Genomic DNA, 21,133 nt, shown 5'->3' with positions numbered 1-21,133 from the left:
CTTGTAGGTAAGTGTAATGGTAAGTATCAATCATTTAGAAGAATATGTAAATCTGAGTATAGGTACAGTAGTGTGTACTGCCACATGTAATAGATGTCGATGAATTATGATTGTATATAAAATGTATAATAGATGAAGACTGATCAGGTCAAATAGTGTGCCTACCCTCATTCCAGGCTCAGATATGTGGCTTATCAGTTATAGACTACTGAGAGCAATTGGCATCAATTGAAATGTCTGAGTACAAGAATTCATGCTGGAGAAAGAAAGATGGAGAACGCTTGCAAAAAAGACTTGACGCGAATATATTGAATTGCCCAAAATTTTGGGTTGTCAGTTAATCCTTAATAGGTTTTTGAAATTCAGTATTCATTACGTGCTTGGAACAGCAGCTTTAACTATTATAAGGAACTACATCAATATTTGGTTAACCATTTCAATATTTGATTATTGATACTAATTTAATTTTTATCTTTGTGCATCAGTTTGTATGACCGGTTTATGTCCTCTATGCCTTGCATAATGTGTTTTTGATTTCAGCTGTCTTTTAGGACATGGGTGAAGCTAAAACATTTTCCTTGAGCATGGGAGGGAAGAAAACTGGGTTATTCAGGTTCATATTCTGTCATTCAACAGCTGGTTACACAGATTAATAAGTACACCACTTGACATGTTTAACTGGATTGGGATTTGTGTATGCTTGCGTCTGAGTAGAACTAAAGGTTAAGGAGGAATGCAAGTATATGATAACATCTGGAATTTTACTACCATTTGTTCATGCACCCTTTCTTTATTAGTTATAAGCAGCAGAAGTTTAATTTGTTACGAGAAGAAAATGAAGGTTATGGAAAGCTTTTTACCGAGTTGGGCCAAGACTTATCCGGAAACCTCACAAGTGACCTAATACTAGAAAACATCAAATCGCTTATAGGTAATGTAACACAACTGAAGACACCTCAGAAGTAGATCATTAAATGTGATCCTGAATCAATGGCTTACTTATATACAAAGCAAATGGTTCTTGTGCTGTATGGATTTCCCTTGTCTTTGTTCCTATGTTTAAGGTACTGTTACAGCCGACTGCTCCAGTCAAAGCCCCCAATCAAAATATAAGATTCTGATTGTAGTGGGAGAAATGCACTGTTAATTCAATCCCGTCCCTCCACAGATCGCCTAACGTATCATTTTAAACTTTACAAATTAAAGAAGGACCTAGCCAAATTGTACCAACTATTAACCCCCAAATAAGGCTAACCAAGCCAGGTATCTTTAAATCAACAAATTAACTGTTTAATCAGAAAATCTAAATTCTTAAACACTACCAAGATATAAACAACATTTAAAATTGAAAAAATTAGAGTCCTTGCAGATTTACGCTCCTGCCGGATGTGGAAGGTTGCTTGAAGTCCTCACAGCCGTCCGATAGGGGGAAAAAAGGTTCTTCAACAGTAGAACTGTCCGTAGTCTAATTCAGAAGTCAAAATTGTTGCTGCTTCTCCAGCGATGAATTTCAAAAATTAACAACTTGCAAACACTTTTTGATGCATCAATTTGGCTTTAGAATTTTTGAGGGATAAAAGATTGTCACAGTCTAACTTCCCTTCCTTCAGTTTAAATTATCAGAGATCTCTCTTTTGGCTTGAACTTTTAGAATTTTGAGAGAGAATAATAAATAATCAGACCAAGTTCTCTTCCTTCAGTTTAAATGGTCTGAGAGCCCTCCTTTCAGGTGCTGTCTGTCTGTTTCTCCAGTTAGAACAGCCTGTCTCAAGTAAAAATCCAGTTCAAAAAGATAATTGCAACACTGTATATCCGGTCCTTGGTCTCTGAATGGCTGTTGCCGGGTAACCAGGATGCATTCTTTGAAGCTGGTGGTTCCCCCTCCGTGGGGTTGTATCCAGCAGCAACCAAAATGCACTTTAACTCCTGAGGCTTGTTGGTTCTTAAAACAGTACGGTTCGTTTTCCAGCCTTAAAGACGCACCGCATTCTTCCCGAAAAAAAAAAACTACAGGATCATAACAGTATTGACATTATTATGCTTTCAGACCAAAAGTTTGGGATTTTTGATCGAGAACATTCATGGTCTACCATGGGTCCCCTGTAAAATAAGACAATGGAGGATCAACTGTGTAATGTACCAGAGTGTTGTTTGTTTTTGTTTCTAGCATCATTTTTTAAAGAATTTTTAAATTAATAAAACCTTTTGTCATTAAAATTACTTTAACTGTAGCTCTTAATTTATGACCATAAATTATGCTTCAGTCATGAAATCCTTGCTGAGGCCTAGATTTTTTTCTTAATTTAATAATGGTGGCGCAGTGGTTAGCGGCGCAGTGGTTAGCACCGCAGCCTCACCGCTCCAGGGACCAGGGTTCAGTTCTGGGTACTGCCTGTGTGGAGTTTGCAAGTTCTCCCTGTGACCGCGTGGGTTTTCGCCGGGGGCTCCAGTTTCCTCCCACCACCAAAGACTTGCAGGTGATAGGTAAATTGGCCATTGTAAATTGCCCCTAGTGTAGGTAGGTGGTAGGGAATATGGGATTACTGTAGGGTTAGTATAAATGGGTGGTTCTTGGTCGGCACAGACTCGGTGGGCCGAAGGGCCTGTTTCAGTGCTGTATCTCTAAATAAATAAATAGTTCTAGCCTTGGATATTACATGGCCATCTCATTGCAAGAGAAGTCAAGTCACCTGTTGAGCTGGAAAGGATATTTTTATCAGGATTGAGTTGCTTTAGTTTCTGGTTTTCAGCTTTGCAATTGTACTTGAAAAGAAACAGCTGGCTTATCTTATGAGAAACTAAAATTGTCCAGATTATCAGCATTTTCATTTCAAAGTATAATGCACTTGGTATTTGGATATAGCAGTTCAGTAAAAGCTTTGTCATACTAAGGTTTTTCCTGTTTCTTTTTTCTTGAAGGTTGCTTTAATCTGGATCCAAACCGAGTTTTGGATATTATCCTAGAAGTTTATGAATGTAGGCCAGAACACGATGACTTTTTTGTACCTTTGATAGAATCTTACATGTACATGTGCGAACTGCAGACTCTTTGTCATATCTTGGGCTTCAAATTTAAATTTTATCAGGTACTGTAGAAAAAGTCCCTTTTTTAAAGTGTTTCAGTTGATTTGTTTAAATGTTCGAGACCCAGGCTAATAATCTGGGGGCATGGGTTCAAATTCCACCATGGCAGCTGCTGGAATTTAAAATAAATTAATTAATAAATTCAATTAATAAAAATCTGGAATTGAAAGCTAGTCTCAGTAATGGTGACCATGAAACCATTGTTGATTGTCTTAAAAACCCATCTGGTTCACTGATGTCCTGTAGATAAGGAAATCTGTTGTCCTTACCTGGTCTGGCATACATGTGACTCCAGGCCCCCAGCAATGTGGTTGACTCTTAACTGCCCTCTGACATGGCCAAGCAAGCCATTCATTTGTACAAAACGGCTACACGATAGTTGAAACGGAGTAAAACCGGACAGAACACCTGACATCGACTGTGAAAATCCAGCCCATTCCTCAAAAACATGGTCTTGTGTCAAAATTGGGAGAGCTGACCCACAGACGAGTCATATTCATGGAAACATACCTTGCATCCCAATGTGCCAGACACCACCATCACCATTCCTCGGTATGTCCTGTCCCACTGACAGAACAGGCTCACCAGAGGGTGTTGCCCTGGCAGTTCTCAACATTGGCTTTGGACCCATGAAGTCTCATGGCATCGGGTGAAACATGGGAAAGGAAACCTCCTGCTGATTACCACCTACTGTCTTCCCTCAGCTGATGAATCAGTACTCTTCCACTTGGAAGAAGAATTGAGGATGGTGAGGGCACAGAATGAGCTCTGGGTAGGGGACTTCAATCTCCATCACCAAGAGTGGCTCGGTAGCACAACCAATCACTGAGCTGGCTGAATCTTAAAGGACCTATCTGCCTGTCTGGGCCTGCGGCAGCTAGTAAGGAAAACAACCAGAGGGAAAAACCCAGTAGACCTCATCCTCACCAATTTAGCCTTTGCGGATGCATCTGCCCATGATGGTATTGGTAGGAGTGACCACTGCACAATCCTTGTGGAGACAAAGAGGATACCCTCCATTGTGTTGTGTGGCACGACTACTACTAAATAGGACAGATTCATAACCGATCTGGCAGCTCAAAACTAGCCATCCATGAGGTGCTGTGGACCGTCGGCAGCAACAGAATTGTGTTCAACCACAATCTTTAACATCATGACCCAGCATATCCCTCACTCTACCATTGCCATCAAGTCAGGGGATCAACCCTGGTTCAATTAGGAGTGCAGGAGAGCATGCCAGGAACAGCACCAGGCACACCTGGAAAGGAAAGAGAAGGACAAGGGTTAGCAGTTAGTGGCAAGGGTAAACAAAGAGAGATGAGTTTAAGCTCAAAGTAGTATCACTGTGTCATGCGTATAGGGAAAGATTTCAGTGAAAAGAGAAAAACAGAATAAGATGGACAAAGGTGGGCGGCACAGTAGCGCAGTGGTTAGCACCGCAGCCTCACAGCTCCAGGGACCCAGGTTCGATTCCGGGTACTGCCTGTGTGGAGTTTGCAAGTTCTCCCTGTGTCTGCGTGGGTTTTCTCCAGGTGCTCCGGTTTCCTCCCACAAGCCAAAAGACTTGCAGGTTGATAGGTAAATTGGCCATTATAAATTGTCACTAGTATAGGTAGGTGGTAGGGAAATATAGGGACAGGTGGGGATGTTTGGTAGGAATATGGGATTAGTGTAGGATTAGTATAAATGGGTGGTTGATGTTCGGCACAGACTCGGTGGGCCGAAGGGCCTGTTTCAGTGCTGTATCTCTAATCTAAAAATGAGGTGTCAACCTGGTGAAGCTATAACACAAGACTACTTCGATGACAAACAGCAGAACCAGCATGCAATAGACAGTTAAGCAATCCCATAACCAAGTATCAGATCTAAGCTCTGCAGTCTTGCCACATCCAGCCATGAATGGTGGTGGATAATTGAACAACTAATAGGAGGAGGAGGCTCCACAAATATCTCCATCCTCAATAATGGAGGAGTCCAGCATGTAAATGCAAAAGCATTTGCAACAATCTTCAGCCAAAAGTGCCAAGTGGATGATCCATGTTGTCCTCCTCCTGAGGTACCCAGCATCACAGATGCCATTCTTCAGCCAATTCGATTCACTCCATGTGATATCAAGAAATGGCTGAAGGCTATGGGTCCTGCCAACATCCAGCCTGTTGTATTGAAGACATGCTGCAGAACTAGCCGCATCCTGAGCCAAGCTGTTCCAGTACAGCTGTAACACTGACCTCTACCCGACAATGTGGAAAATTGACCAGGCATGTCCTGTCCCCAGAAGCAGGATAAATTCAATCCAGCCAATTGCATCATCAGCTAAGTCGATGACACCTTCCAAATTCCACTTAAACAGCAACAACCTGTTCGATGACACTCAGTTTGGGTTCTGCCAGGGCCACTCAATTCCTGATCTCGTTAAAGGCTTGGTTCAAACATGGACAAAAGAGCTGAACTCAGTAACGTGAGTGATTACCCTTTATATCAAGGCAGCATTTGACTGAGTGTGGCATCAAGGAGCCCTAGCCAAACTGAAGTCTGTGGGAATCGGGGCGGAAGCTCTCCACTGGTTGGAGTCATACCCAGCACAAAGAAAGATAATTGTGGTTGTTGGAGGCCAATCATCTCAGCCCCAGGACATTACTGCAGGAGTACCTCTGGGCAGTGTCCCAGGCCCAACTATCTTCAGCTGCTTCATCAATGACCTTCCTTCCATCATAAGATCAGAAATGGGGATCATCACTGATGATTGTACAATGTTCAGTATCATTCGCAACTCTTCAGATGCTGAAGCTGTTAGTGTCCGTATGCAGCAAGACCTGGGCAACATTCAGGCTTGGGCTAAGTGGCAAGTAACATTAGTGCCACACAAGTGCCAGGCAATGACATGCTTCAAAAACATCTCCCCTTGACATTCAACAGCATTAACATCGCTGAATCCCCAACTGTCAACATCCTGGGGGTTACCGTTGACCAGAAACTGAACTGGAGCAGCTATATTAATGCTGTGGCAACACGGTCAGCTCAGAGGCGAGGAATTCTGTGGCAAGTAACCCACCTCCTTTCTCCCAAAAACCTGTCTGCCACCAACAAGGCACAAGTCAGGAGTGCGATGGCATACTCTCCACTTATCTGGATGAGTGCGGCTCCAATAACACTCAAGAAGCTTGACACCATCCAGGAGAAAGTAGCCTGATTAATTGGCACCCCATCCACCACCTGAAACATTTACTGCACCCCTGATGCACAGTGGCAGCAGTGGGTGCCATATACAAGATACGCTGCAGCAACTCGCCACATCTCCTTCGATAGCACCTTCCAAACCCACGGCCTCTTCCACCTAGAAGGCCAGGGGCAGCATAATTGTGGAATTACCATTATCTGCAAGTTCCCCTTCAAGCCACATACCATCCTGGTTTGGAAATGTATCCTTGTTCCTTCATTGTCCCTGATCAAAATCCTGGAAAACTCTCCCTAGCACCACACCAGATGGACTGCAGCAGTTGAAGAAGGCGGCTCAAGGACAATTAGGGATGGGCAACAAATGCTGGCCTTGCCAGCAATGGCACAAACCATGAAAATGAATAAGAAAACAACAGTGGTGTATCGAGTAAGTTAATTAATGGCTCTCAAGCATTGGCTTTGAATAGTAAGTAACTCTGCCCATGGTGAGTTTTGTCTGAACATTTCAACTTGACATGGTTTATTTTGCATTTCATGGCCAGTTAACTTTTTTAAAAACTTGTTTGATGTTGGCTGGAGGTACTTATTGTTTTGATGGTATATTCTCTCACCTCCCTCCTGCACTGTAGAACTGTTCAGCTGATGCCTTTTAGTTCTAGACTGTGGGAAAAGGTGTTGAGAAGACAGCCTGTCAAAACTGAGGTAAGTACCTGCATTCAACGACATATAAACTTGTCTAGTTAAAAGGTTGTGTACCATTTTTCTGAATTTTCTGTTCTGTTAACTTGTTCAGCACTTTACTCATTGGATAGAGTAGATATGTTTTTCCTTGACGGCTGTATGTAATATCACCAGAATTTAATTGTTCATGGTGTCATTAGTTGAGCAGTTATGTGTCTTAATTTGGCAGTGCTGCTGGAATTTGCAATTGCAATTTTGCTGTTCATTTCTTAAACCACTGTTTTTTTAAAAAAAAAAGTACATGAATTGCAAATGTCTCAGTCCCACTGTTAAACCATCTGTTTAATAACACAAGAGGCTACCTGGTTTACAGCTACTTTTCCTTTTTATTCATCTTGTGCATGTGAAGAAAAATGAACTGAAGCAAAGAATAATCATCAGTGTTTTACAAGAATGTGATATTGCTATTTACGATTTGTTTTTGTGGTCTTAAACTAGACTTTGAAATAGTTGCCTGATCTTTTAAATGAATGTGGAAATTTAATTTAAAACTGACTTGAATAATTATGTTGAATTTTATTATAGCATTAAGATAAACAGTGGTTGTACTTTTGACTGCATTTGGTGTATTAATGAAAAGAAAATATTAAGAAAAAAATTTACATGGCTTAATGAATCCAATTACTATGAAAAAGCAAGTTTTTGTTGCTTGATCAAACTTTTTCTAAATTTAAGGAACCAAATGGAGAGACGCCATCTTCACTTTATCGGGTAGCTGCAATACTTCTACAGAACAACTTGATAGAACTTGATGATCTTTATGTTCATGTAAGTAAATTAATTAGAGATTGTCATGAGTTTACATCAATTTTCTAAAATCCAGATTGGGGTGAAGTTTAATTTTCTACCAAATGTAGCTTTCAAGAATTCCTATTGGCATTTGAGCTACAAAAAATAGTGCTCAGTTGCGCAATGTGCGGAAGTTGAAATGTGATGTGTTGGTGTTGCACCCAGAGCTGTAAGTAGTTGTAGTATTGTAACAGTAAGACGGGTATCATTGTTAGATTAAGTCCCCTTAAGGATGCAAATGGATTGAAGTTGCTGATGATCAAAATATAATTGATACATTCTTACAGGAAGTAATATAATATCACAGTAGATGTTGGTAGTTTTATTATCATGGGAAGTTGTATAATTGAAGTTAATGAATTTGACATTACTTACAAGGAGCTGCTAGGTGGGCTCAAAATCAGTTATGGTGGGCCTCCTTATATAACAGATGGCACTACGATAATTGTGTTTGGTAGGGAATTTAACACAACATTACATGGAATGTGTGGCACAGAAATACAGCTCTGTGCCAATGATACTCCCCAGTCCTCCATTACCATCCCCGGGTATGTCCTGTCCCACTGGCAGGGCAGACCCACAGGAGGTGGTGGCACTGTGGTATACATTCGGGTAACAGTGGCCCTGGGAGTCCTCTATTTTGACTCTGGACCCATGAATTCTCATGGCTTCACATCAAACACTGACAAGGAAACCTCCTGCTGATTACCACCTGCCACTCTCCCTCAGCTGATGAATCAGTGCTCCACCATGTTGAACACTGCTTGGGACAAGCACTGAGGGTAGCAAGGGCAAGGGGGGGAGGTGGGGAGGGGCTCCAATGTCCATCACCAACAGTGGCTCAGTAGCACCACGACTGACCGAACTGGCCGAGTCCTGAAAGACATATCTGCCAGACTAGGCCAGCGGGAGGCAGTGAGAGACCCAAAAAGAGAGAAAAACCTACTTGAATTCATCAATCTGTTACAGATGGTTCCATCCATGAAAGTATTGGTGGGAGTCATAGTTAGACAGCACAGAAACAGGCCTTTGGGCCCACTGTGTCCGCGCCGGCCATCAAGCCATTTTCCAGCACTTGGCTTGTAGCTTTGTATGCTATGGCGTTTCAAGTGATCTTCTAAATACTACTTAAATGTTGTGAGGGTTCCTGCCTCTACCCCCCCTTCAGGCAATGCGTTCCAGATTCCAACCACCCTCTGGGTGAAAATTGTTTTTCCTCTAATCCCCTCTAAACCTCCTGCCCCTTAGGTTAAATCTGTGCCCCCTGATTATTGACACCTCTGTTAAGGGAAAACGTTTCTTCCTATCTCTGCCCCTCATAATTTTGTATACCTCAATCAGGTCCACCTTCTCTGCTCTAAGGAAAACAACCCTAGCCTATCCAGAGTCTCTTCATAGCTGAAATGCTCCAGCCTAGGCAACATCCTGGTGAATCTGCTCTGCACCCTCTCCAGTGCAGTCACATTCTTCCTATAGTGTGGCGACCAGAACGGTACACAGTACTCCAGCTGTGGCCTAACTAGCGTTTTATACTGCTCCATCATAACTGCCCTGCTGTTCTATTCTATGCCTCAGCTAATAAAGGCAAGTATCCCATATGCCTTCCAAACCACTTTTTCTACCTGTGCTGCTGTCTTCAGTGATCTATGGACAAGTACACCAAGGTCCTCTGACCCTCTGTACTTCCTAGGGTCCTACCATCCATTTCTATCTTCCCTTTCCTTGTTAGTCCTCCCAAAATGCATCACCTTAGACTTCTCAGGATTAAATACCATTTGCCATTGCTTTGCCTATTTTACCAGCCTATCAATATCGTCCTGTAATCTAAGGCTTTCCTCCTCACTATTTATGGCACCACCAATTTTCAATTTTTGGGTTATCTGCGAACTTACTGATCATAACTCCTATATTCACGTCTAAATCATTAATGTACACTACAAATAGCAAGGGTCCCAGCACCGAACCCTGTGGTACACCACTAGTCACAGGCATCCAATCGCAAAAACAGCCCTCGACCATCACCCTCTGACTCGTGCCACTAAGCCAATTTTGGATCCAATTTGCCAAATTGCCCAGGATCCCATGGGCTGTTACCCTCTTGACCAATCTCCCATGCGGGACCTTATCAAAAGCATTACTGAAGTCCATGTAGACTACATCATACTGTTTTACCCTCATCTACACACCTTGTCACCTCCTGGAAAAATTCAATCAGATTTGTTAGACATGATCTGCCCCTGACAAAGTCATGCTGACTATCCTTGATTAATCCTTGCCTCTCCTAGTGGAGATTAATCCTGTCCCAGAACTTTTTCCAATAGTTTCCCTACCACTGATGTGAGACTCCCTGGCCTATAATTACCTGGTTTATCCCTGCTACCCTTCTTGAATAATGGTACTACATTCGCTGTCCTCCAGTCCTCTGGCACTTCTCCTGTGGCCGGAGAGGATTTGAAAATTTGTGTCAAAGCCCCTACAATCTCCTCCTTTGCCTCACATAACAGCCTGGGATACATCTCATCTGGGCCTGGGGATTTATCCACTTTTAAGCCTGCTAATACCTCCTCCCTTTCAATGGTAATTTGTTCAAGTATATCACAATCCCCCTCCCTGATCTCTACACCTACTTGGTCCTGCTCCATAGTGAACACAGATGAAAAGTGATGATTTAAAACCTCACCTATGTCCTCCGGCTCCACACACACATTGCCACTTTGGTCCTTAATGGGCCTTGCTCTTTCTCTGGTTGTCCTCATGCCCTTAATATACTTAGAAAACGCCTTGGGATTTTCCTTTATCTTGCCCGCCACTGTTTTTTCATGCCCCCTCTTCGCTTTCCTGATTACTTTTTTAAGTACCCCCCCTTACACTTTTTGTACACCTCTAGGGCCTCTGCTGTTTTCAGCCCTCTGAATCTGCCAAAAGCCTCCCCTTTATTTCCTTATCCAATCCACTATATCCCTTGACATCCAGGGTTCACTGGACTTATTGTTCTGACCCTTCACCTTTATGGGAACATGTTGGCCCTGAACCCTCACTATTTCCTTTTTGAATGACTCCCACTGGTCTGATGTTGACTTTCCTACAAGTAGCTGCTCCCAGTCAACTTTGGCCAGATCCTGTTTTATCATATTGAAATTGGCCTTCCCCCTCCAATTCAGTACCTTTATTTCCGGTTCATCGTTATCCTTTTCCATAACTACCTTAAATCTCAGAGTTATGGTCAGTATCCCCGAAATGCTCCCCCACTGACACTTCGACCACTTGTCCAGCTTCATTCCCTAAGATTAGGTCCAGTACCACCCCTTGTAGGACTTGCTATGTACTGGCTCAAAAAGCTCTCCTGGATGCACTTTAAGAATTCCTCCCCCTTTAAGCCTTTTGCACCAAGACAATCCCAGTTAATATTGGGGAAATTGAAATTCCCTACTATTATTACCCTATTGTTTATACACCTCTCTGAGATTTGCCTATGTATCTCCCCTATCTCTCCCTGACTGTTTGGAAGCCTGTAGTACACTCCCAACCAAGTGATTGCCCGATTTTTGGTTTTAAGTTCTACCCATATGCCCTCATTTGAGGAACCTTCTAAGATATCATCCCTCCTTATTGCAGCAATTGATTCCTTGTTCAATAGTGCAATGCCACCTCCTCTTTTGCACCGCCCCATGTCACGCCTGAAGATTCTATATCCTGGAATATTAAGCTGCCAGTCCTGCCCTTCCCTCAACCATGTCTCTGTGATGGCAATAATATATTCCCATGTGTAAATCAACGCCCTCAATTCATCTGCCTTACTTGTAAGACTCTTTGCGTTAAAATCAATGCAATCCAGCCTTGTATTATTCGCTTATGCCGTAACATGTCTATATTTGCTCTGCCTTCCAGGCTGACTTAGTTTCTTTTCTATGTTTGTCTGTGCATCACCACTTACTGTACCTCCACTTTATTTCCCATCTCCCTGCCAAATTACTTTAAACCCCACCCCCCGCAACATCATGATCAAACCTCCCTGCAAGGATGTTGGTCCTGTTCTGGTTCAGGTGCATCCCGTCTGACTTGTACTGGCCCTGCCTTCGCCAGAAACAGACCCAGTGATCCAGGAAACTAAAGCCCTCCCTCCTGTGCTATCTCTTCAGCCATGCATTCATCTGCTGTGTCCTCCTATTGATATTCTCACATGGCACTGGGAGTAATCCAGACATTACAACCTTTGAGGTCCTGCTTTTTAATATGCTACCTTGCTCCCTAAATTCTTGTTGCAGGACCTCATCCATCTTTCTACCTATGTCGTTGGTACCAATGTGAAACACGACCTCTGACTGTTCACCCTTCTCCTTCAGAATGTCGTGCAGCTATTCCGTGACATCCTTGATCCTAGCACCAGGGAGGCAACATACTATCCTGGAGTCACGTTTGCAGCCACAGAAACGCCTATCTGTACAACAGAATCCCATATCGTTAATAGTTCTGCCACTCTTTTTCCTCCCCTCCTGTGCAGCTGATCCACCCTTGGTGCCACAGACTTGGCTCTTGCTGCATTCCCCTGAGAAGTTATCTCCCCCAACAGTTTTCAAAGGGGAAAATCTGTTAGCGAAGGCGATGAGCCCTGGGGACTCCTGCACTACCTGCCTCGTTCTTCCACTCTGCCTGGCCACTGCACAGTCCTTATGGAAAGGAAGTCCCGGCTTCACACTAGGGGTAACCTCTGTTGTGTTGTCTGGCACTACCACGGTGCTAAATGGGATAGATTCAGAACAGATCGAGCAGCGCTAAACTGGGCATTCATGAGGTGTTGAGGACCATCAGCATAAGAATTGCATTCAACCACAATCTGTAACCTCATGGACGTATATATACCTCTCTCCTTCCTTACCATCAAGCTAGGGCATCAGCCCTTGTTCAATAAAGAGTGTAGAAGAGCATGGCAGGAGCAGCATCAGGATACTTAAAAATGAGGTGCCAACCTGGTGAAGCTACAACACAGGACCACATGCAAACTAAACATTGGAAACAGCATGTGATTGACAGAGCTAAGCGATCCCACAACTAACTGATCAGATCAAAGCTGTGCAGTCCTGCCACATCCAGTTGTGAATGGTGGTGGAGAATTAAATAACTAACTGGAACAAGAGACTCCACAAAAGTCCCCAGCCTCAATGATGGAGGTGCCCAGCACATTCATTTAAAAAACAAAGCTGAAGCATTTTAAAACATCTTCAGCCACAAATGCCAAGTAGATGATCCATCTCCGCCTTCTGTTGAGATCCCCAGCATCACCGATGACGGTTTTCAGCCAAGTTGATTCACTCCATGTGAGGTCAAGAAACAGCTGAAGACACTGGATACAGCAAAGGCTATGGACACTGACAACATCCCTGCTGTCAGACTGAAGACTTATGCTCCAGAACTAGCTGCATCCTGAGCCAAGCTGTTCGAGTACAGCTACAGCATTGACACCTGCCCAACAATGTGGAATATTGCCCAGTTATGTCCTGTCCACAAAATGCCGGACAAATCCAGTTGGGCTATTTACCATCCTGTCGGTCTACACTCAGTCATCAGCCAAGTTGGTGTCATTGATCGTGGCGCTTGATAGCACTAACCCGGCAATAACCTGCTCACCGATATTTAGTTTGGATTCATCTCCGCCTCAGGACATCTCTGCATAAGTTCCTCAGGGTACTGTCCTAGGTCCAGTGATCTTCAGCTGCTTCAATGACCTTCCCTCCAACATGAAGCCAGCAGTGGGGATGTTTGCAGGTGATTGTGCAATGTTCAGTATCATTTGCAACTCCTCAGACACTGAAGCAGTCTGTGCCCACATGCAGCAAGACTTGAACAACATTGAGGCTTGTGCAGATAAGTGGCAGGTAACATTTGCAGCACACAAATGCCAGGCAATGATGATCTCCAACAAGAGAGAATCGAACCATCTCCCCATGATATTGAACGCATTACCATCACTGAATCCCTCACCATCAACATCCTGGGACTTGGCATTGACCAGAATCTTAACTGGACCAGCGATATAAATACTGTGGCTATAAGAGCAGGTCAGGCTGGGAATTCTGTGGTGAGTAACTCACCACCTGACTCACCAAAGCCTGTCCACCATCTGTAAGGCACAAGTCAGGAGAGCACTTGCCTGATGATTGCAACCCAACAATACTCAATAAGCTTGACATCATTGTCACGCTCTGGAAATACAAAATAAACTGAAGAGTTATAAAAAAATAAAATAATTTAAAAAGACTGGTACACTTGTCCTCCACAAGAGCAAAGTCACATGATGCATACCTTCTCCTGCACTGAGATACATCTCCATGTCTGCGAGAACTGAATCTCATTTAACCCCGTCTGCATTGATATTAAACTGCTCATCACACATGGATGTGAGCTGTCCACAAAGTGAGCTAAAACAAAGGCATTTGAAGATGCTTCGTCTCCAGCTGCAATCACAACTATGAGGTGTGAATATCCCTCTTATCAGAATGGGCTGAGATCAGAAGCCATTGTCATGCCCCTCAGGAACCAAAAGCCTAAAGTCACATGGGCAAAACTAACACTCTATGAATTTTTCTTTTTGGAGAACAAGGGGAGTCATCAAGTCATCAAAACATCAAGATCATCAGTCTGGGATCTCCAGCCACAGACAGAACATAATTGAAAACCATCTTTAATTCTGGCACAAGGCTGCGGGGGAGAGATCAGTTTAGCTAAGACATTTGAACCCCGCTGAGATGAGTTGGCAACCAACTGCAGCAGAAGAGCAAGAAAGTGCCTTTTGAACAACTACTCCACCTGTGAAAATTGAAATAAGATACTTGCACCATCCTGAAACTCCAAGTGTTGGCTGCCAGGAGATTTCAACCCAACAAGGTCAAGATGACCCGCAAAAATGCCTGCAACTTTAAAACTTACCTTTTAAGAGGATCCCACCGTTTTTTCTTGAAAACATCAGACTTTATATCTTGAACTCTTTATGCCTCTTATCATTTACCATCTATCTTTTTTTGGATGTGTATGACAGAGGGAATGCATGCATGGGTGGTGCTGTGAACATTTTGGGTGATTCTTGTTTCATAAATACTTCATCTTCTGTTTTAAACTCACAAGAAAACCTGTCACTGTGTTTATTGGACCAACAAATACGGGCTGAAACATTAATTTGAACAAAATGCTACCAGTGGTTAGTTGGGAGAGACCAGTGGAAACCAGTTAGGTTACCCTCCAACCACAATGTCCTGACTTGTTGCTGGGTCACAATCCTGGAACTCCCTCCTTCCTGGCACTGTGGGAGGACATACACCACATGGACTGCAGCAGTTCAAGAAGGCAAGGGCAATTAGGAATGGGCAACAAATTCTGGCCTTGTCAGTGACCCTCACATGCTATGAATGATTATATATTTTTTTAAAAGCTTCTATTCACCCTATTGCATCTCACCCTATCAGCATATCCTTCTATTCCTTTCTCATATTTAATCTAGCTTCCCCTTAACTGCATCAATTATGAGATGCATTAAAGTTTCTCAGATATCCCTCTATCGCCTTGGCTTTCTTCCCTAATCTTCCTCAGGATCCTGGGATGTGTCCCATTGCTTCAGTGCTTGAATTTCCTTTAGTCAAATTAACTGAAACATTTCCGTTGATCCATCATAATACTTTTCATCTTGCTCTCATCCACTTCAGAATTCACTTTTAAACATGGTATTGGAGTTTTTGCATGTCAGGCATCTTAGTTATCTGTTTGGGACACCCACTAACGATTAATAAATGGCAATGTATGTTGATGTCAAGATGGATGGGAGGTAATTGTGGTTCCCATATTACTCTTTGGGTAGAGGGAATTCTCCGTCATGTTATAATATGGCATTATAGTGTTACGCAGTTGAGAGTTGCTGCAAACTCCATGCATCTTGTGATGCCTTTGAAGAAAAATTGAACCTTTTATTTATAGATTTGACACAAAAAAAAGAATTCATATTGAATGAGTAGAAAAATTGGAACTGAATTTCCTGGTTTGTATTTTCTATTTTTAGCAACAAAAGTTCTGTCGTAGCAAGCTGATTTAACAGCACCCGACACAAGGTTTGAATTTGGGTAGAGTTAAATATAATAATTTTGGGGAACTGCACTCAGTTCTCATGATCCTGGTTCAAACCGACTGTGTCATCTCTGAGGGCTGTAATTTACATTGTGTATGTGTCAAGTTAAATGACGCATACCTGCATTGCCGATATAAATCATCCATCGTCTGGTTATGTGACCTTCAATTGGAAACAAAACTATTCATGTCATTGCCTCCTGTTCATTTTTTTCTGTGTTTTAGTGGCACTGTAACAGCCAGCTTCAGATATGTTTTAATGGGACTGATCAGTAGCCTGTTTCTGTTAAATAACTGGAATTTCTCTGGTTGATGAACATCTCAGTTTGTCACTTGGATATTCAGCATCAATCTTTGAAGTGTAAAATTTCCACTAACAATTGTGCACCCTTCCAGTGAAGATGCTGTCTATTCCTTGGAGAATGGTTCCATGGGTCCTGATTGCCCTTGCTGTACCAAAGTAACCATTGAGGTAGGGTATGGTAGCGTAGTGGTTTTGTTATTAGACGAGTAATCTAGAGGCCTGGGCTACCAATCCGGAGAGGTGAGTGCAAATCTCACTATGGCATTGAGGAATTTAAATTCAGTTAAATAAATCTAGAATAAAAAGCTACCATCAGTAATGGTGACCATGGAACTACTGGATTGTAGTTTAAAAACCCATTCGTGTTTTAATGTCCTCTCGGAAAGCAAACCTGCAGTTGTGAGCCAGTCGGGTGTTTGTGACTGCAGACCTACAGCAGTGTGGTTGACGCTTAACTACTCTTTTAAATGGTCTCCAGCCATCTTTTCATATCAAAATAAGCACAAGCACTGGGACTACTACTTTCACCATTCAGACTACAGCTGTTCAAGTAGGTGGCTCACCACCACCTTCTCAAGGGCACTTACAGATGGGCAAAAAATGCAGTGACACCTACATCCCATGAATGAATAAATTGGAAAAAATTTCATGTGAGTTGAGGTGCATCTTGACAGATTATTTAACTGTTTGACTTCACAGATGAACCCGATCCTTCTATTGTATCTGCACATGGGCATACCTTCAGCAGAACTCACTGAATTTGATTTAGTATAGGAATCCTGTTAAATTAACTTTTTTTTTAAAATTTGTTCATGGGATGTAAACATCCCTAGCAAAGCCAGCATTTATTGTTCATTGCTAATTGCCCTTGAGAAGGTGGTGGTGAGCTGCTTTCATGAACCCCTGCATTCCATGTGGTGTAGATACACCCACAGTGCTGTTAGGGAGGAAGTTCCAGGAATTTGACCCAGAAACAGTGAAGGAACTTCAATGTCGTTCCAAGTCAGGATTGTGTGAGTCTTTGAGGGGAGTTTGCAGGTGGTGGTGTTCCCATGCATTTACTTGTCCTTCTAGGTGTTGAAGGTTGCGGGTTTGGAAGATGCTGTCGAAGGAGGCTTGGCGAGTTGCTGCAGTGCATCTTGTATATGGTGCGCACTGCGGCCACTATGTGCTGGAGCTGGAGGGAGTGAATAAGCTGGTGGATGGGGTGCCAATCATGTGGGCTGCTTTGTCCTGGATGATGTCGAGCTTTTAGAGTGTTGTTGGAGCTGCACTCATCCAGGCAAGTGGAGAGTATGCCATCACACTCCTGACTTGTGCCTTGGGGATGGTGGAGGGACTTTGGGGACTCGGTAGATGGGTTACTCGCTGCGGAATTCCCAGCCTCTAACCTGCTCTTGTCGCCACAGTATTTATATGGCTGGTCCAGTTCAGTTTCTGGTCAGTGGTAAGCCCCAGGCTGTTGATAGTGGGGGTTTCAATGATGGTAATGCTACTGAACGTCAAGGGGAGATGGTGATATTTTTTTTTGTTGATGATCATTGCCTGGCAGTTGTGTGACGCAAATGTTAGCATTAGCCCAAGCCTGAATATTGTCCAGGTCTTGCTGCATGTGGGCACGGAGTGTTCAATATCTGAGCAGTTGCAAATGGTACTTGAGCACTGTGTGATCGTCAGCAAACATGCCTATCTTTGACCTTATGATGGAGAGCAGATCATTGATGAAGCAGCTGAAGATGGTTCGACCTGGGACACTCTCCTCAGGAACTCTGCAGCAGTGTCCTCGGACTGAGACGATTGGCCTCCAACAACCACACCATCTTTTCTGCTAAGTATGACTCCAACCAGTGAAGTGCTTTCCCCCAATTCCTGTTGACTTCAGTTTTTCTAGGACTCCTTGGTGCCCCACTCAGTCAAATGCTGCCTTGATGTCAAAGCCAGAGACTCGCACTTCCCCTCTTAGATTCAGCTCTTTTGCCCCTGTTTGGATCAAGGCTGTAATGAGGCCTGGAGCTGAGTGGCCCTGGCGGAACCCAAACTGAACATTGGTGAAGATTGGTTTAGTTTAGTTTAGAGATACAGCACTGAAACAGGCCCTTCGGCCCACCGAGTCTGTGCCGAACATCAACCACCCATTTATACTAATCCTATACTAATCCCATATTCCTGCCACATCCCCACCTGTCCCTATATTTCCCTACCACCGACCTATACCAGGGGCAATTTATAATGGCCAATTTACCTATCAACCTGCAAGCCTTTTGGCATGTGGGAGGAAACCGGAGCACCCGGAAGAAACCCACGCAGACACAGGGAGATTTTGCAAACTCCACACAGGCAGTACCCAGAATTGAACCAGGGTCCCTGGAGCTGTGAGGCTGCGGTGCTAACCACTGTGCCACTTATTGCCTAAGTACTGTTCAATAGCGCAGTCAAGAACAGCTTCCATCACTTTGCTCATGATCGAGAGTAGACTGTTGGAGTGGCAATTGGCCGGATTGGATTTGTCCTCCTTTTTGTGGACATGACATATACCTGAGCAATTTTCCACATTGGCTGGATGCCATTGTTGTAGGTGTACTGGAACAGCACGGCTAGGGTTGTAGCTAGTTCTGGAGCACAAGTCTTCATGCCCATAGGGTTCATAGCTGTTGCAGTATTCATTGTGTTCAACTGTTTCTTGATATTGCGTGGAGTGAATTGAATTGGCTGAACTCCTTCCTAACTTAGTGCTGAGGCCAACATCTCCCACCACCCCCCCTCCCCGTGACAGCCAATCTGTGCACAGCAGGCTCCCACAAACAGCAATGTGATCTGTTTTAACAGTAATTGTGGGATTAGTGTTGGCCAGGGCACTGGAGATAACTCCCCTCTTCTAAGAAATAGTTCCATAGGACCTTTTACGTCCACCTTAGAGGGCAGACAGGGCCTCGGTTTATTGTCTCATCCGAAGGATGGCACCTCTGAAAATGCAGCATTCCCCCTACTATGCTGTAGTGTCAGCCAAGCTTTGAAATTTTTAGCTTTTCTTGCTCGTGAATTTTTCACAGAATTGAGGTGTTTTACTTGTGCTGGCATCTGTTACTTGTTTATATGGCCAATTTAAAATGTTGCTATTCTGAGAGGAAATAGTCTTTTGAACTTGATTTTAGTATTTTGAATGTCTTAAGATTTGTTAAAACCTTGAGATTTAGTGTTTAGTTCAATTTAATAAGTAATATGCACACGTGAAGCAATTTACAGTGATGTGAAAATGACTTGATTGAGATGGGTCATTCTAATCCAATTTCTTGGTAGAAGATTGTTGTCTATGCTAATCCTGTCCATTTTCTCATTACACGTGTTGTCACTTATCTTTTTCTTTAAACAAAGTAGATGATGTTTCATAAAGCCGAATGTGATCTATTTGGAAATTGCTTCAACTTGACTATTATACGTAAGGGACAAAACTTCAAATCTTTCTGGTCTGTATAAGTTCTTAGAGTTATATTACACTACCAAGTGTGAGAGTATGACTAACTTTGCAGTCAGCTTATGGAATCGAGAGCTATTTGAGTAGTGGGCTGTGATGCAGAAAGGTGGTTGAAGTAATTTGATGTCCTCACTGTATTGTCAGGCTTTTAAGTAAGTGGGTGTTGGTTGATCAAAAGTAGTTAAGTACAGCATGGTGAAAAGTCAGAAAAGTTAGATTGTTCGGGAAAATTAGTTAAGCAAATCTACAACCTGGATTGAGATTTGAAATAAATGTCGCAGGCACGAGTAAGAATAATCCCAGAGAGTGAAGTTTAACCTGGAGTCAGTGTGATTCAACAGAAAATAATCATCAAATTTCAGGTGAGGCATTTTTATTTTATTGTGGAAGAATGAACTCAATGTTGGAAGATCAAGGTCTGAATCGACTGAAGCAGGAAAGAAGCAGCTTGCCAGGTTCTACTTTTTAGTGACCTTATTGAGTTCTGTCAGCTGTTTGAATCCTTGGATTTGTATGGTCATAAGTTTTGACAGTGGATTTGTAATTAATAATCTATTTACTCTTATGAGAAGGCTATTTTTAAAAAATCTTTTAGAAGATCACTTGTTTTCTTGGTGCAAGAACGAATTGAGTGAAAATAAAGGAAGCACGAAATTAGGGAAAAGTGAAAAATCTGGGTCTCAAAATGTAAGGTTTCTTTTCTGTTGTATTTTCAGGAATTTATATTTACATGTTTATTTTCTGAAACCATTGTACCTTTATGAAATGTAACGTTTTATGCCATTTTCTCTGTGCCTTTCAAGACCGTATTGACTCGTGTTGAGTTACAGCTCTGCTGGTTCTGACACCTTGATGTTTTGTCCAGCTGACCATTTTTCATGTGAGAATGAGTGTTTTTACTGTAATGAGTGTTGCCAATCGGATCCTGTACCTCACTAATGATCCACACTTGTGATTTCTGCAGGTGTCATTGAATTGTGATCAGGAGCCCTAGCTATTTTTTCCCCTCTTAATTTGACAAAGGGTGCTGAATTCTGTTTATGGTGTCGCAAATGCTGCATGACTGGGATCAGCTAATTTTGCGCAGTCATGGAATTCAGCTTGGACTCTCTAACTTATATGGCTTGGTGGTACAGCAGATGCTTATTTTGTTTGCCACCATTAAAAGCAATGCAGCTTAACGTCTCTAATTGATGCAAGTCATTTTTAACTGTCTCTCTTTGTTATTTTTCCAGCTCCTTCCGTTGGATGCCAACATTCTAGAACACCATAAACGTGAAATAGTTGAAGCTAAACAAATTGCACGAAAGCTGACTTTGGTAGTGCTCTCTGCAGATAAGCCAGATGAAAAAGAGAAGGAAAAAGAGAAAGAGGAAGAGAAGAATGAAAAAGTGAGTTAAGATTATAAATTAACCTTGCATTAATGTAATTGGTTGTCCACTCTTGTTATCTGACCA

At 42.7% G+C, this 21,133-nt stretch overlaps 1 protein-coding gene across 1 annotated transcript in view; it reads left to right on the top strand.

Moving 5' to 3' along the window:
- Positions 1 to 21,133, top strand: part of thoc2 (THO complex 2) — a 183,081-nt gene that overhangs the window by 50,206 nt on the left and 111,742 nt on the right. The window contains exons 7-10 of the mRNA XM_068047366.1: positions 798 to 931; positions 2,920 to 3,086; positions 7,678 to 7,770; positions 20,912 to 21,067. Of these exons, the coding sequence (XP_067903467.1) occupies positions 798 to 931; positions 2,920 to 3,086; positions 7,678 to 7,770; positions 20,912 to 21,067 (550 nt within the window). The remainder of the gene's footprint in view (positions 1 to 797; positions 932 to 2,919; positions 3,087 to 7,677; positions 7,771 to 20,911; positions 21,068 to 21,133) is intronic.

Source organism: Heterodontus francisci, chromosome 15 (assembly GCF_036365525.1).
Source record: "Heterodontus francisci isolate sHetFra1 chromosome 15, sHetFra1.hap1, whole genome shotgun sequence".
Classification (NCBI taxonomy): Eukaryota; Metazoa; Chordata; class Chondrichthyes; order Heterodontiformes; family Heterodontidae; genus Heterodontus; species Heterodontus francisci.
This window is presented reverse-complemented; position numbering and strand designations above follow the sequence as displayed.